The 17,485-nt window shown below is 37.4% G+C and overlaps 1 protein-coding gene and 1 non-coding gene across 2 annotated transcripts in view; one reads left to right on the top strand and one right to left on the bottom strand.

The window, feature by feature from the left end:
• The window catches only part of FAM98B (family with sequence similarity 98 member B), a 30,250-nt gene extending 22,931 nt beyond the window's left edge, over positions 1 to 7,319 (bottom strand). Inside the window, exons 1-2 of the mRNA XM_043471425.1 lie at positions 7,166 to 7,319; positions 254 to 399 (exon numbers count right to left, since the gene is read on the bottom strand). Of these exons, the coding sequence (XP_043327360.1) occupies positions 254 to 399; positions 7,166 to 7,236 (217 nt within the window). The 5' untranslated portion in view covers positions 7,237 to 7,319. The remainder of the gene's footprint in view (positions 1 to 253; positions 400 to 7,165) is intronic.
• A 7,624-nt stretch (positions 7,320 to 14,943) lies between these two features.
• LOC122444382 lies at positions 14,944 to 15,050 on the top strand. The gene has a single exon (XR_006270225.1). It is a non-coding gene; the product is annotated as a U6 spliceosomal RNA (small nuclear RNA).
• The last annotated feature ends 2,435 nt before the right edge of the window (positions 15,051 to 17,485 follow it).

Here is a 17,485-nt window from a genome sequence, read left to right as displayed (position 1 = left end):
AGTTCAAGACAGCAGATAAACAATAATTATTTATAATTTTGTATAAATTTAAGAAATAATTTTGGGTCAATCAGTATAAAATTAAAAGATACTTAAAATCACATACTGAAGTTCTTTTTTTTTTTTTTTTGAAGTTCTTTGTTTTAATGACTTTTCTTTGTACAGTGAGCACATTAAAGATAAAACTGCAAATCATAACCTATCATTTCATTTTACTAGTAAACAGAAAAGTAAACAAAACTAATGGCAATACCAGCTGAAGTGATACTTTCTTCCAAGTTGCACAGTGATTTTATTTGAGAGCTTAACCAAACACAGAGCTCTGAAAATTCAGGTGAAGACAGTCCACTCTCTGCTGCCTTTGTAAGTGCTTGCTCTTCCAACAGTGGTCCCTTATACCTAAAAAGGAAAATATAAAAGATTAAAACAATAAGGAAAACCCTAATATATGTAATACTTTTTAATCAAAGTCTGTTGCCTGTCTTTGTAAATAAAATATTATTGGAACACAGACAATAAATGTATCCATGTATCTAACTGTTTCCCTACATTTGTGACAGAGAAATCATGGCCAGCAAAACCTAAAATTTTTACTATCTGGTCTGTTATAAAAATAGTTTGCTGATTTCTGCTCTACATAATTAACATTTGATTTTTTTGTTTTAAAGTTTTTTAGTAAAATTATCAACCTATTTTAAGATAAATATTACATATAACAAAGTCAAACAGAATAATAACTATATTAAGTTACAGGAATAAGAAAAAAGTAACACAGTTAAAGGAGAATGGATGCAAATTTTAAATTTAAAAATTTAAAGCCGAAAAAGATGTATAAAATTATTTTACTCTTAACCATTTCTTTTATAAGTTTATATTTTTAAACACTGCTACAAAGTGTATCTGAATAGAACCTTAAATTTTCAAACCACTTTGACATATTATCTAAATTGAATTTGATATCAGTTTTCCTTTATTGTTCTTAGTGTATCTGAGCTTTTTCCCCCACATTACAAACTTGTAAGTTTCAGCACATATGCTGGGTTTTAACCCACTGCAGTTATTTTTCATTTGATTCTCAAACTGTCCTATCTCTGATTAGTGGGAGCCCATTCATGTTAGTCAATGAGTTCTCTGACTAGTTCCCAGAATTCTTTGAATATTTTTCTTGCTTTCTATGACAATATGTTCTTGCCTTCTACCTGCAACCAGCCATTTCTTCAAAGAAGCCCTGATTCTCTTCAATGGTATTTATTTTGAGTACATAATCTGGCAGTAAAGATTAGTCACAGCAACTGTACCTTTTTAAGAGAAATTACATCGGGAGTTCACACTGCTGTCTTCAATTCAGATTTAGAATTATAGAGTTTTTACCTATTTTGCTTTACATTTTAATCTATTTTTCTCTTACAATGAAAATTCTGGTTTCTTATGACATTTGTAGTATCCTAGTATGGCAACCCACTCCAGTACTGTTGCCTGAAAAATGCTATGGACAAAGGAGCTGGTGGACTACAGTTCATGAGGGTCTCAAAGAGTCGGACACAACTCAGTGACTAAACAACAACAAATATAAAAATAAATTACATAGTTTCAGAATAGAAAAAACAGTATTACTAATAAAATTACTGAAAACAATTTATATTCTTATTTCTAGAATCCATTCCAGTAAGGATGTATAGAAAAACAATTTCTTTCCATGTGATTAAATCCTACACAATATATTGAAACATTTTTTTTATTTCATTCTAGGTTTGCTTTATCATTATGTAAAACATTTTTATGGTTTCAATGTCAAAAACACCACATGGTACATTCAGACAAATCTAGCTTGTAATCTTAATGCTGTTCCCTCTGCTCTGGTTCCCCCCTTCCTCACAGGAAACCATATGTATTAATTTGGGGGTGTCAAACCATGTTTTTAAATACATATACACACGCACACATGCACACACACACACACATACACACACGTGAGTGCTTAGTCATTCAGTTGTATCTTACTCTTTGCTACCCCTTGGGCTGTAACCCACCAGGCTCTTCTGTCCATGGGATTTCCAGACAAGAATACTGGAGACGGTAACCACTTCCTTCTCCAGGGGACCTTCCCAACTCAGGGATCAAAGCCACATCTCCTGCAGATCCTGCATTGGCAGGTGGATTCTCTACCACTACGCCACCTGGGAAGTCCATACATGCGCGCGCACACACAAATGTGAACTTGTTTAGATAAAAGGCAGCCTACTATCTAGGTTTTATTCCTTTTTTTAACATATATAGATAGAGAGATAGATATGTGTGTGCACGTATATATTAGAAATCAGAAATATTATTCAATCATATTTATGGTTGTATAGTACTCCACTGTCTGCATGTACCATATTTTATTTGCTGTCCCCCCACTGAAGGATTGTTTTTTTTGTAGTGCTCTGCTATTATCAAAATTAGGCAAAGAAAAGAAATTGGGCAAATTTTTGTCAGTGTATATATGGGATAGATTCCTAGAGGTGCAATTGTTAGATCAAAGGGTAAATGGATATGGAACTTTGCTGGATACTATAAAGTTTTCCTATATAAGGATTATACAATTAAAATACAAAAGTATCCATTACCCATAACTCACCAAAGTTGCCAAACATTTGGATTTTTGACCATATGGTTATCTCAATATAGTTTTAATTTACATTTCTCTTATGGCAAGACTGTACCCTTTTCATACATTTAAAGGCCATTTGCATTTCTTTTTCTCTAAATTCTCTGGTCATATCTTAGGAAGGGTTTTTTTAAGTCCCCATTTTGCAGATAAGAAAGCAGGGCTTAATGAGATTAGCATATCTGCCTTATGCAGCAGGCCAGAGGAATATTACAATCATCCACTCTTTACAGTAATGCTTTTAAGTTAATATCATGTTAATTCTGGCTTCCCAGGTGGAGCTAGTGGTAAAGAACCTGCCTGCCAAGGAAGCAGACCTAAGAGACGTGGGTTTACTCCCTGGGTCGGAAAGATCCTCTGGAGAAGGAAATGGCAACCCACTCCAGTATTCTTGCCTGCAGGATCCCATGGACAGAGGAGCCTGGCGGGCTACAATCCATGGGACTGCAAAGTCAGACACAATTGAGCAACTAACATTTTACTACAGAAGGTAATATCAGAAGATAAACAAGTGATGACATTGTTTCAAAACCAGATTTGACCCAAAATGCTCCAGGTGAACTCAAACTTCTGTCCACACTAATAAGGAAACAAAATAAATAACCTGGCCAGGTAATGCAGTCAGCTAGGACTAGACCAGCTCTGTTCCTCTAACCAAGACTGGTTCCCCTGGTATTATCTTTCTACCGTGACTTACAGAGCCTCTCATTCAGATTTCATAGTAAACATCTTGTTTCTCCCAACTTGCTTTCATTTCTGCAATGAAGCAACAATCATGAGCTCTCAAAAAAAATTTATATTATTGGTGATGTTATTTTTACTGAAATGCCAGTTGTAAAATTCAACAAAAATTTACTAAATCACCAAAAATACTAAATCTTGACTACACAATCCTTAATGCCTCAGCTCATCAAAACAGACAAAAGTAAAAAAGGAAAATAAATGCATGTAACATGAATAGTTAACAACAATCATAATCATAATAGCGACTAACATTTATAAACTAATCTTAGGCCAGTGCTACGTGCTGTATGTATATTAACACATTTAATTATAATATCCTATAAGAGACGTATTATCATGCCCAGTTTGTTCTATCAATTGTTCAATTAGGAAAGTGCCACTCTAATTCCAAACACTTGAGACAACTCCCCTAGGCCTCAACTCCCCCAGGGCCATACACAGTGGAACCATAGTTGCTGATCTGACACTGCTTTAAGCTGGGTGAACCAAATTCAGTCCAGTAGGGCCACTGGCAGATCTTCAAAAGGACATAGTGAAGGTCTACTTTCTTTTTTCTATTTTCATAAGCCAATATATAAAATATGAGACCCTTTTTCCCCCCGTCATTTACTCACCCTACTGGCTTGTCTCTGATTCAGCCCTCCACTTCTTCCTACTTCCCAAACTCTTCCCCTATGTTCCATCCATAAACAACAACTCTCCTATTCTGTAAGTGTCTTCTCAGAAACTCTCACTACTCTGAGCCTTGGGTATTTCTCTCATAAGTGCCCAAAGGTCAAACAGTGGGGTTTTTGTTCTCCTTGCTTCCCAATACAGCATTCATATCACTCACTGCTCCTATTATCTTTTTTTAAATTGAGAAGTTGTTTTACAATGTTGTGTTAGTTTTAGATGTACCACAAAGTGATTCAGCTATATGTACAAACATATCTTTCTATTCAGATTCTTTTCCCATAGATTTTTATAAGATACTGAGTCTAGTTACCTGTGCTATACAGTAGGTCCCTGTTTATTTTATGTATATAATTCCTAATTTATCCCTCCCCCCAACCTCCTCCCCCTCTGGCAACCATACGTTTGTTTTCTACATCCTGTGGGTCTATTTCTGTTTTGTATGAAAGTTCATTTTTGTATCACTTATATGATTGCACATATAAGCAATACTGTATATTTATCGTTGACTGGCTTATTTCACTTAATTTCTACGTCCATCCATGTTGTGTAATGGCATTATTTCAGTCTTTTATGGCTGAGTAATATTCCACTGTATAAATACACCACGTTTATCCATTTCCTCTGTCAATGGACATTAAGGTTGCTTCCCTATCATGGCTATTATAAATAGAGCTGCAATGAACACTACAATGCATATATCTTTTCAAATTATGGTTTTCTCCAGATGTACGCCCAGGAGTGGGAATACAGGATCATATGGAAGTTCTATTTTTTGTTTTTTAAGGAACCTCCACACTGTTCTCCATAATGGTTTTAACAATTTACATTCCCACCAACAGTATAGGAGGGTTCCCTTTTCTCCACATCCTCTCCAGCATTTATTACTTGTAGAAGTTTTCAAGATGGCCATTCTGACCAGTGTGAGGTGACACTTCATTGTAGCTTTTACATTTCTCCAATAATTAACAACGTTGAGCATTTTTTCATGTACTTTTTGGTCATGTGTATGTCTTCTCTGGAGAAATGTCTACTTAGATCTTCTGCCTGTTTTCTGATTGACTCCATTTTCTCATGAATATCTCCTGCTCTCTCTAGGCTCAGGCCTGTCAGATGTGCCACCCTCTTTCTCTCATGGTTTTCACTGATCAATCTCTTGGACACTCGTCAACATTCCCTGTGCTCAGTTTCCTCTCCATTCCTATTTTTTTCAATGATACTGAGTGTCTTCAAAACCCGTATCTATACCCTTTCCAATACCCTGAGTTCTCAGCCTCTTTGCCAACCTTTGCCACTACACATAAGTAAGCCACACCATCACTTGGAACTAAATCACATCTGAAATCACTAATCTGAACAAATCACTCCCTGACCACGGCCTACTTATTCTACCTTCCAACTTGCCCTTTTGACCACACTTGATACCATCTGTACCTGTTTCTATGCTTCTTCTGTATTCTCTGTATTTACTAGCTCCTGGCTGTCTTCACTTTCTTCCTTGTCCAACTGAGATTCCAAAGTGTATCATTTTATTTTATTGCTCAATAAATACTTATCAACGAATCATCAATATCATCATCTCCTTCAGCTCTAATATCTAATCCAATCAATCACTAAGACCAGTAATGTGTGCAGGTGCAGACTCTTTGCAACTCCAAAGATTGTAGCCTGCCTGGCTCCTCTGTCCATGAAACTTTCCAGGCAAGAATAACTGGAATAGGTTGCCATTTCCTACTTCAAGGGATCTTCCCGACCCAGGGATCAAACCTGCGTTTCCAGCATTCAGGCAGATTCTTTACCACGGTGCCACCTGGGAAGCCCAAGACCAGTAATGTACATCTTTCTATATGCACTGCCACTAAGCAACCATCACTTCTTGCCTAGACTACTAAAAAATTCTCCAATCTATTCTCTACCATGCTGACAGAACTAACTTTTTAAACTAGACATCTAAACACTCCCCTTTTTAAATTCATTAATCATGTTGCACTTCTGTTATGACAAAAATCCACAACATGGCCTAAAAGGTGCTGCAAGCCCTGTTCCTCACCTAAATCTCATCAATCCAGTATTCAACACTGCTCCTTGCTCTCTGCCCTGGAGCTGTATCAACCTACTTCAAAGTTCCCTTTTTTGTCTCTCAACTGCCTGGCCCTATGCCTACCTCTGTGCATTCTGTGACTTGAACCTTTCTTCATTCATCTACCCATTCATTCAACCGCTATTTATTGTACCAGACCTGACTGTAAGATGTTCTGAGGAACAAAACAGGTAAAGAACCTGTTCTCCTGGAGCTGATTTGTGTGTGTGTATTAGCGGGTGGAGAGGGTGGGTGTTCAAGAGAAAATAACAAATGTGCAGGACAAGATAATCTGGAATAGGGATAAGGGATGTGAAGAAAAACAGGATTATGGCTGAGGAAGAACCTATCTTGCACGTATTTATTCCCATGCCTTTAAGTATTAACATCATTCCAGGAGCTTTCACAGCACTCACCACTCTGAATTGCAAGCACCAGTAGACTATACATTCCACGACTAGTTAAGCTACTAGTAACCTGAAAACTCTTTTTCCTTGGCCTAGCACATAAAATACACATTAGTGAATACAGGTTAACATCAAATTAATATGTTGTTAATGAATGGAAGAAACGGTTAATGAATGGATTCACACTGAATTAAAACTTCTTCTCTGGTCAAGGAAGGAGGAGTGATTTGCCCCGGAGACAACAACTACACTCTGGACTTGCAGAGCCTCACAAAATTACCCCCCGCGGGGCAGCAACACTTTCTCCCAAAGGAGTGCTGCCAGGCGGGCCCCTCCGCGCCTTCGCCGTGGGTCCTCGTTGCTGAGTTTCGAAACAACGAGCTCGGGAAAGGGGGCCACGCGCCCTAGCTTTTCAGGCCTGCTCCACCCCCCAAACGGATTTCTCTCCCACCTCCCTCTTAACTCCGTCGGCGCCGGAGGCAGCGAGGCAGGGAAGGAGGCCTGCACCAAGTCGCAAGAGCCCAGCCGGAGGCCCACATGAGGGAGACTGCGGCAGCCATGGGGAGAGACAGCTTACGTTTTCCGGGGAAAGGCGATCCCAGGACTACTCACCCCAGGGCCTCCAGTGTGTCCAGCACGTCCCCCTCCATCGTAGGTTCGGGACCCGGATCCGGCCCTCTCATGGTCCTTCGGCCCGAGGCTGTTCCGTTCTCTAAGGAACCCGCCGGAAACCGGCGTCCGCGGTGCCAAGGTTCCGCCGGATCTCAACCTGAACTGCCTAGGCGGGGTATAGGAATGTTCCTGACCTGCAGGCAATTGGCTGTTCTGCCTAAAACGACTTTATATACACAAACTATAATAGCTTTTTAAAATGATATCAACAACAAATAGTAGTAATAAAAAGGCTTGAGTTTTGTTTTATCGAACATCGTTATTCTACCCAAGTTGTTTTTGACGGATCAGATTCCTGCCCTCTTTTTATAACATCCTGAAATAAAATATTACCTTGAGCTAAAATTGTACGGAATATCATGTGCCTACGCAAATAATTTTTAAGTCAAATACACAATAAAGCTCCAACTTTAAAGAAGAAATAAAGACAAGGCGATGTATAACAAAGTGTTGTTTCATTATGTAACATAGACCAAAGAAATGATCAGATGCTTGCATCTATCTGTAGAATCCTCTTCAACACATGCAGATTATGTGTTGCACTGCTGAAAAAATATAGGTGAGTGTGACACTTCCTTGGTGGTCCAGTGACTAAGACTCCCTGCCCTCAATGCAGGGAGCCCAGGTTCAATCCCTGGTCAGGGAACTAGAGCCCATAGGTCACAACTAAAAAACAAACAACAGTATTCCCTCTGTATACTATTTATGGACAATTCAGTGTCTATCTAAACGATACAAAAATATTTTAAGGCTCATAAGAGAGAGTCCGCATAGATCATAAAATCATTAACAGCTGTATCTCCCAAATAAATATCCAAATAAACATGTAACAATTTATCCTTTTAAAGGACTGTCCCAAGCCTTACAGAATGGTATAACATCCTTGGCCCTAGTCCACTGAAGTCAGTTATGTTCTCACCTACTTAATCATTGTTACTAATAAAGAACTTGCCAATAAATTTGTAAAACTCAGGGAGAAGTTTACCCATAAATTTGAATAACTTTCAATAATGACTTCCTCTGTGACAACCTGGAGGGGTGCGATGGGGTGAAAGGTGGGAGGGAGGCTCAATAGGAAGGAGACATATGTACACCTATGGTTGATCCATGTTGATGTATGGCAGAAACCAACACAGTATTACAATTATTCTTCAATTAAAAATTTAAAAAAATGATGACTCCTCTACCATATACCCAGGCTTAAGTATAAAATTATTTGCAGGTTAGTGGTTAAGAATCTGCCTTCCAATGCAGGGGAAGCAGTTTGATCCCTGCTCAGGAACTAAGATCCCACACGCCACCCAGTAATAAGTCCACACAACTATTGAGCCTCAGCGCCTGAAGAGAAGCCTTGTGCCACAACCAAGACCACTGAGCGTGCTCTGTAGCGTCTGACTCTTTGCAACCCTATGGACTGTAGCCCACCAGGCTCCTCTGTCCATGGAACTTTCCAGGCAAGAATACTGCAGTGGGCTGCCATTCCCTTCTGCAAGTGATCTTCCTGACCCAAGAATCAAACTCACGTCTCCTGCATTGCAGGAGGATTCTTTCCTGCTGAACCACTAGGGAAGTCAATGGAGACGAGATACAGTCATAAATAAATACTTTTTTAAAAAAAAAGACTGAAATCATAAAAAGTATGTTCTCTTATGTTAGAATTAAACAGTGAATCAATAAAAAAAAGAAAATTTTTAAAAATCCCCAAACATTTAATGCTCAGAATTTAAGCAATGCACTACTTCTGAATAATCAGATTAAACTAGGAATTAAACTAGAAAAAAAATGGATATGAGAAAATATTTTTGAACTGAATAACCATAAAAATACCATGTGAAGGATGCAGATAGACCCATACTTAAAAGAAAATATATAACATTAAATGTACATATTAAAAGATTTTTCAATTTCAAAAGATTGAAAATTATCTAAGCATCAATTGCAAGGTGAAAAGCAAAACAATTATATCCAAAGAAACAGAGAGAAAATACAGTAAAGAAATTAAGATAAATTTGAGTCTTTTTGCAGACAAATAGCATTGACAAACCTTTAGCCAAGCTGATCAGGAAAAAATAAATAAGTACAAAAGAAGAAGCAACAAACAACCATTATTAGTAATGAAAAAGAGGACACAGGTACTTTGTCATCAGATATTAGACAGTTAATAAAAGGATGTTATGAATCATTTCATGCCAATAAATTTGAAACTTTAAAGTTGATAAATTCCTTGAGAAACACCATTTAACAAAAATGATACAAGGAAATTTTTTTAAATGAATAGTTTATATCGAGTAAAGAATGACAAATTAAAAACCACCAACAAAAAATGCTCCAAGCCCAAAGTGTTTTCCTGATTTTTCCAAATACTTAAAAAAGAAATAACACCAATCTTATATAAATTTTTCCAGAGACTAGAAAAACATGGAGTATTTTGCAATGCTTTTTATGAGGACAACATTATCTTTTAAAAAATCAATAAGAACATTATTAAAAAGAATTTATAGACCAGTTCCTCTCATGAAAAGATCGCTGCACTTACACAGTCACTTGAGTACGACAAAGTCACCAATGTAGTTCAGGTTTCTTCAATACACGGTGCTGGATCAATGGGATATCCAAATCATGACCTCTACCTCATGCTATTATCAACACAAATAATCAATAAACAATCTATTTTAAGGAATGGAAGAGCGTTTCTTCAAGCCAAGCTGAGGCCCATAGCCTGGGAAACACAGATTCAAGAAGCACTTGAATTGTGTTCACATCTGACTACCACAAAAAAGGGGGAGGCTTATATAGGTAAAAACCACAAAGTTATAGAAGTTGTTTGTCAAGAAGTAGGATTGGAGTCAGCAAGAAGTAAGAATGTTTGTTCAGCAAGGTTAGTTGGTATCCAAAATAGCTGTACAGTTTCAGGGAAAGACTTGGAGACCAGAAGGTTGCAGCTGGCAGCTGCTGGCAGGTACTGTTTTGAAAATGGCTGCTGGTATCCTTGACTGTGACACAGCTCAGAAAATTCAAGTTCTCAGTGATGCAGGAACATGTCTGAAAACACATCCACAATGGCCACCAAGCTCCATTTTGGATGACAAAACCCCAGGTACCCCATTTAATTTTTAATTGATCTTAAATATGTTATCATTGAATTCTTTCCTTTGGAAAGCACTGATGATCAATTTTATTCTTGTTAGGTCCTTTCACTGCCAAAATAGCTAATAACCTGCTCCAGATCCATTGAGTTCCTTAGGGCTGGGGTGGGTTTGGCCCAGGAAATTTGCATTGCGAGGAGGAGGGACAAGAAGAGTACATTCCAGGCTGGGGTCACATTTGAGCGCCCAGAGACCTCAGGGATATGGTCTCCAGCGGGTTACGTTTTGATCAGCATCAGAGTTAGTTGATCCCTCGGGGATGTAATTGAAACCACACACCTCATCTTGGGACTCGAGCACACTCATACTTCAGATGACTTGAACCCACAATCTCGCAGCTGAAATCACACAGCTGGTCCTCAGGACTTAATAAAGCTCAGGGTTTTTGTGTTACACCACAGAAGGAATTCCGTGAGAGCCAAAATTCTAGACAAGGAGTAGACTTACTAATACAGGACACTTGTGAAGGATACCAATGGGCAGGCAAGGCTGCTTTAAGTGGGAAAGCAGGCATATTTAGAGAGATACATATTCCACAGACAGAGCAACGTCTCTCTCAAAAGGTGACAGTGGCCCTAGGAGACACCACACTCTGTATATGGAGTGTGGCCACCTCAGAAAGCAAGAAGCCCCAAGGTGTGGAGGGTGGTTAGTTTTTAATGGGGTGAGTAATTTCATAGGCTGATAAGTGGGAGGATTGTTCCAACTATTTTGAGGAAGGAGTGGAAATTTCCAGGAATTTGGCCACCACTCACTTCTTGGTCTTTTATGGTCAGCCTCAGAACGGTCATGGTGCCTGTGATATATCATTTAGCTAATACATTACAGTGAGTGTATGAGGAGGCTCAAGGTCTACAGAAGTCGATTCTTCTGCCATCTTGGACCTAATTGGTTTTAACCAGTTTTTGTCATATTCACAATAGTTGTGTCCTTCTCTTAATAGTTTTGCCCTACCCTGTTCTCTTGTCTCATTCCCTCTTCAGAGGTTTTACTCCCATAATTGTATGGGAAACAGAGAGGTGACAGACAGTGTCTCCTATAGCTGCTTCAAGGCTAAGCAGGGCATTGACCCTGTCTATCAGAGAGTAAAAACCTCTGGATACCTCTTTACAGGCCCCAGGAACAGAACAGCTCCTTGTGTTAAGTCCCTATGGGCTGGAATCCTTGCTTAACCATCCTTTTTATGCAGAACTGTTGTAACTGCTTCTATAGTCTTCCTATGAGTTGTTTTGAAGATGAAGCACTTTTGCAACAGCATCAGAATACAATATAACTGTCCATAAATTACCAGACTTAAAAGGCATGGTTAAACATCTGGTTACAATATAATCAATAAAGAAACTTGGCTACAATAACCAGAATTACAATTGATTACATTTAACACAGTCTGGGCTTGGGAAAGTAATTTATAATATTTGTTTATATAGGCTTCTCGGCCTGAATTTTCTATCTCTGGAGATAGTGTCCTTCTACTTCCAGATGTGGGGGTGTACCTTTCACATGGCAGATTTATTTCCTGCTTTTAGGGAGACAGAAAGGAGGATGAGAGTGGCCTGCTTGCATTGGCTGTTTCTTAAGTAATTTTAATTCAAAATAATCAATACGCCATTGAGGCATATTTTGGGGTAGCCTACTTATGGGCTTCCCTTGTGGCTCAGCTGGTAAAGAATCCACCTACAGTGTGGGAGAGACCTGGGTTTGACCCCTGGATTGGAAAGATCCCCTGGAGAAGGGAAAGGCTACCCACTCCAGTATTCTGCCCTGGAGAATTCCATGGACAATCTATGGGGTCCCAAAAAGTTGGACACGACTGAGTGACTTTCAGTTTCACTTAGGTCCACAATAGCACCATTTTCTAAAACATCTCTAAAAGTTTCACATATTAAAAGCTGAGCTGGTAACTGTGAAGAACCAGTGGTTTAGGAGAGTCCTCCATTTGTCTGAACCAGTTTTTAGTTCTGAGAACAGGTCAGTTTAGTTAAATAGTCATATCTCATTTTCTAGAGGAGGAAATGGCAACACACTCCCACACTGCAGTATTCTTGCCTGGAAAATCTCACTGACAGAGGAGCCTGGTAGTCCAAAGGGTCGTAAAAAGTCTGACATGACTGAACAACTAAGGACTACATCTCACTTTAGGAGGTGATGAATGTACTGGGCTCCCAGAACTAGGACCATGGTGCAAACAATCAGGTATTTAATAAGAGGCACTTTCATGAAAATAAAAGAAAAACAAAAGTTCATGACTGGAGCAACTTATAAACCGGTTTCTGGGTCCAAGAAACAGTCAATTAAAATTTCTAGATGTCAGAGTGAAAGCTTCCTTTGCAGTTTGAAATGCCTCTAATGATGTCATCAGGTGTTCAAGTAAACTTTCTGAAGTGGCCCATGAGAACTGTTTAAATATGAGCTGTGGCAAGGTCTCTGAAGTTTATATCAAGTCATTTAGCTTCAGGAAAAGGGCTTAGTTTGGGAGTTCCAAATTCTGGAGAAATCAGATAGGGAGAAAAAGAAAAATATTTCAATTCTGCTTACAAGATTTTAATTTACTAAATTGTTTGAAGTTTTAAAATTTTTTCCTTGTATCTGTGAAACAAATTGTTAAAAATCAGTAATATTTTAGACAAAATCATAAAAAATTATTTATCAGTTCATTCAATCTCATGTAATTCTTGTGCTTGAGTGCAGTTTTTCTATTAGTTCCACTGGCCTTGTCTGATGATTGAGGGTGATAAGAACAGTGGTAATTTCAAGAAGTTTGCAAGATTTTTGTTAAAGCTTTCATGATTTGCTTGGTGAAGTGGAAGCTATGATCACTGGACATAGTGAAAGGTATACCAAGTGGAAAATACATTTTTTTTAAAGTTTCTTTGGCATCAACATATATGTACCTAATATGGGAGAAATCAATTTATAAAATAAATATTAAATACATAAAGGGAGAAACTGATGGGAATATAGCAGGAGACTAACACACCACTGGATAGATCTTCTAGAGAGAAAATCAATATGGCAATACAGATCCTAAATTATACAATAGAACAGTTTGATTTAGTTGACATTTTCGGGATATTACACCACCCCCCCCAAAAAAAAAAAACCCATAATACACATTCTTTCAAGTGTACATGGAATATTCCCTAGGATTGACCCCATACTAGGGTGCAAAACTAACCTCAAAAAATGTAAGAGGATAGAAATTATTTCAAACATTTTCTCTGGCCACAATGGCATGAAACTAGGAATCAATCACAGGAAAAGAAATGAGAAAAAAATCCAATTACATAGAGCCTAAACAAAATGCTACTAAAAGACCAATGGGTCAACAAGGACATCAAAAAGGAAATTTAAAAATTCCTTGAGATAAATGACAATGAAAACACAACCATAGAAAATCTATGGGATGTATCACAAGAAGTTCTTAGAATTAGAACTTAGAAGTTCATAGCAAGATAGGCCTTCCTCAAAAAGTAAAAATAAAAAACTTAACATACATCCTAAAAGAATTAGAAAAAAGAATAACAAAACTAAAGTCAGAAGAAGGAAATAAAAATTAATAAAGATCAGGGAGGAAATAAATCAAAATTAAAAAACAATAGAAAACAAAAATCAATAAAACTAAGAGCTGACTCTTTGAAAGGGTAAGCAAGATTGACAAACCTCTGGCCAGGCTCAGCAAGAAGGAAACAGAACTCAAATAAATAAAATAAAATATGAAAAAGGATAAATCTCAACTGATACCACAGAAATCAAAACATTAAAAAGCCATAGGAGAATATGATTAACTGACAATATGCCAAAACATGCCATCAAATTTGATAAAAATAGAAGAAATAGACAACTTTCTAAAAACATACAACCCACCAAAATTAAATCAAGAAAAATAGATAATTTGAATAGACCAATTACTAAAAGTGAAACCTATGACTTAAAAGAAAAACTCCCTACAAACAGAAGTCTGGAACCAGATAGCTTCATGGTGAATTTTACCAAACATACAAAAAAGAAACCTAGACTCATCCTTTTCAAACTCTTCCAAAAGATTAAAGAGGAGAGAATATTCCCAAAGACATTCTATGAAGCCACCAACAGCCTGATACCAAAACCAGGCAAAGATATTGCCAAATAAAAAATTATGGGCCTATATCTTTGATGAATATAGATGCAAAAACTCTCAACAAAATATTAGTAAACCAAATCCAACAACACATTAAAAAAATCATACACCATGACCAAGTAAGATTCATCCCAAGTTCACGAGGACGGCTCAACATAGGCAAATCAGTCAATGTAACACACCACAGCAACAAAAGTCAAAAACACAATGTCATCTTAGAAGATGCAGAAAAAGCATTCGACAAAATTCAACATCCATTCATGATAAAGACTCTTACCAAAGTGGGTGTAGAGGGAACATATCTCAACATATGAAAGCCATTTATGACAAACCCACATCCAATATGATACTCAATGCTAAAAGCCTTCCCACTAAAATCTGGGACAAAGGATGCGCACTATCACCACTTCTATTCAAAACAGTGAGGCAATCAGACATAAAAAAGAAATAAAATGGTGCTCGCTTCGGCAGCACATATACTAAAATTGGAATGACACAGAGAAGATAAGCATGGCCCCTGTGCAAGGATGACATGCAAATTCGTGAAGTGTTCCATATTTTTTAAAAAGGAACACATCTCAGTCAGTTCTGATGAGGTGGATGAACCTAGAACCTATTATACAGAGTGAAGTGAGTCAGAAAGAGAAAGATAAATATTGTATTCTAATGCACATATACGGAATCTCGAAAAATGGTTCTCAAGACTTTACTTACAGGGCAGCAATGAGGAAACAGACAATCAAGAATAGACATATGAATAGAAACTAAAGAGACCATAGCAAAAATCAACAAAGCTAAAAGCTGGTTTTTTGAAAAAATAAACAAAATTGACAAACCATTAGCAAGACTCATTAAGAAACAAAGAGAGAAGAACCAAATTAACAAAATTAGAAATGAAAATGGAGAGATCACAACAGACAACACTGAAATACAAAGGATCATAAGAGACTACTACCAGCAGCTCTATGCCAATAAAATGGACAACTTGGATGAAATGGACAAATTCTTAGAAAAGTATAACTTTCCAAAACTGAACCAGGAAGAAATAGAAGATCTTAACAGACCCATTACAGGCAAGGAAATCGAAACTGTAATCAAAAATCTTCCAGCAAACAAAAGCCCAGGACCAGATGGCTTCACAGCTGAATTCTACCAAAAATTTAGAGAAGAGCTAACACCTATCTTACTCAAACTTGTCCAGAAAATTGCAGATGAAGGTAAGCTTCCAAACTCATTCTATGAGGCCACCATCACCCTAATTCCAAAACCAGACAAAGATGCCACAAAAAAAGAAAACTACAGGCCAATATCACTGATGAACATAGATGCAAAAATCCTTAACAAAATTCTAGCAAACAGAATCCAACAACATATTAAAAAAATCATACACCACGACCAAGTGGGCTTTATCCCAGGAATGCAAGGATTCTTCAATATCCGCAAATCAATCAATGTAATACACCACATTAACAAATTGAAAGATAAAAACCATATGATTATCTCAATAGATGCAGAGAAAGCCTTTGACAAAATTCAACACTCATTTATGATTAAAACTCTCCAAAAAGCAGGAATAGAAGGAACATACCTCAACATAATAAAAGCTATATATGACAAACCCACAGCAAGCATCACCCTCAATGGTGAAAAATTGAAGGCATTTCCCCTGAAATCAGGAACAAGACAAGGGTGCCCACTCTCACCACTACTGTTCAACATAGTGTTGGAAGTTTTGGCCACAGCAATCAGAGCAGAAAAAGAAGTAAAAGGAATCCAGATAGGAAAAGAAGAAGTGAAACTCTCACTGTTTGCAGATGACATGATCCTCTACATAGAAAACCCTAAAGACTCTACCAGAAAATTACTAGAGCTAATCAATGAATATAGTAAAGTTGCAGGATATAAAATTAACACACAGAAATCCCTTGCATTCCTATATACTAACAATGAAAAAACAGAAAGAGAAATTAAGGAAACAATACCATTCACCATTGCAACAAAAAGAATAAAATACTTAGGAGTATATCTACCTAAAGAAACAAAAGACCTATACATAGAAAACTATAAAACACTGATGAAAGAAATCAAAGAGGACACAAACAGATGGAGAAACATACCGTGTTCATGGATTGGAAGAATCAATATTGTCAAAATGGCTATTCTACCCAAAGCAATCTATAGATTCAATGCAATCCCTATCAAGCTACCAACGGTATTTTTCACAGAACTAGACCAAAGAATTTCACAATTTGTATGGAAATACAAAAAACCTCAAATAGCCAAAGTAATCTTGAGAAAGAAGAATGGAACTGGAGGAATCAACCTGCCTGACTTCAGACTCTACTACAAAGCCACAGTCATCAAGACAGTATGGTACTGGCACAAAGACAGAAATATAGATCAATGGAACAGAATAGAAAGCCCAGAGATAAATCCACATAAACCTATGGACACCTTATCTTTGACAAAGGAGGCAAGGATATACAATGGAAAAAAGACAACCTCTTTAACAAGTGGTGCTGGGAAAACTGGTCAACCACTTGTAAAAGAATGAAACTAGAACACTTTCTAACACCATACACAAAAATAAACTCAAAATGGATTAAAGATCTAAATGTAAGACCAGAAACTATAAAACTCCTAGAGGAGAACATAGGCAAAACACTCTCCGACATAAATCACAGCAAGATCCTCTATGACCCACCTCCCAGAATATTGGAAATAAAAGCAAAACTAAACAAATGGACCTAATGAAACTTAAAAGCTTTTGCACTACAAAGGAAACTATAAGTAAGGTGAAAAGACAGCCCTCAGATTGGGAGAAAATAATAGCAAATGAAGAAACAGACAAAGGATTAATCTCAAAAATATACAAGCAACTCCTGCAGCTCAATTCCAGAAAAATAAATGACCCAATCAAAAAATGGGCCAAAGAACTAAACAGACATTTCTCCAAAGAAGACATACAGATGGCTAACAAACACATGAAAAGATGCT

This window comes from Cervus canadensis, chromosome 6 (assembly GCF_019320065.1).
Source record: "Cervus canadensis isolate Bull #8, Minnesota chromosome 6, ASM1932006v1, whole genome shotgun sequence".
NCBI classification, from domain to species: domain Eukaryota; kingdom Metazoa; phylum Chordata; class Mammalia; order Artiodactyla; family Cervidae; genus Cervus; species Cervus canadensis.
Note: the sequence above shows the minus strand (reverse complement) of the source record. Positions and strands in the feature narration are given on the sequence as shown.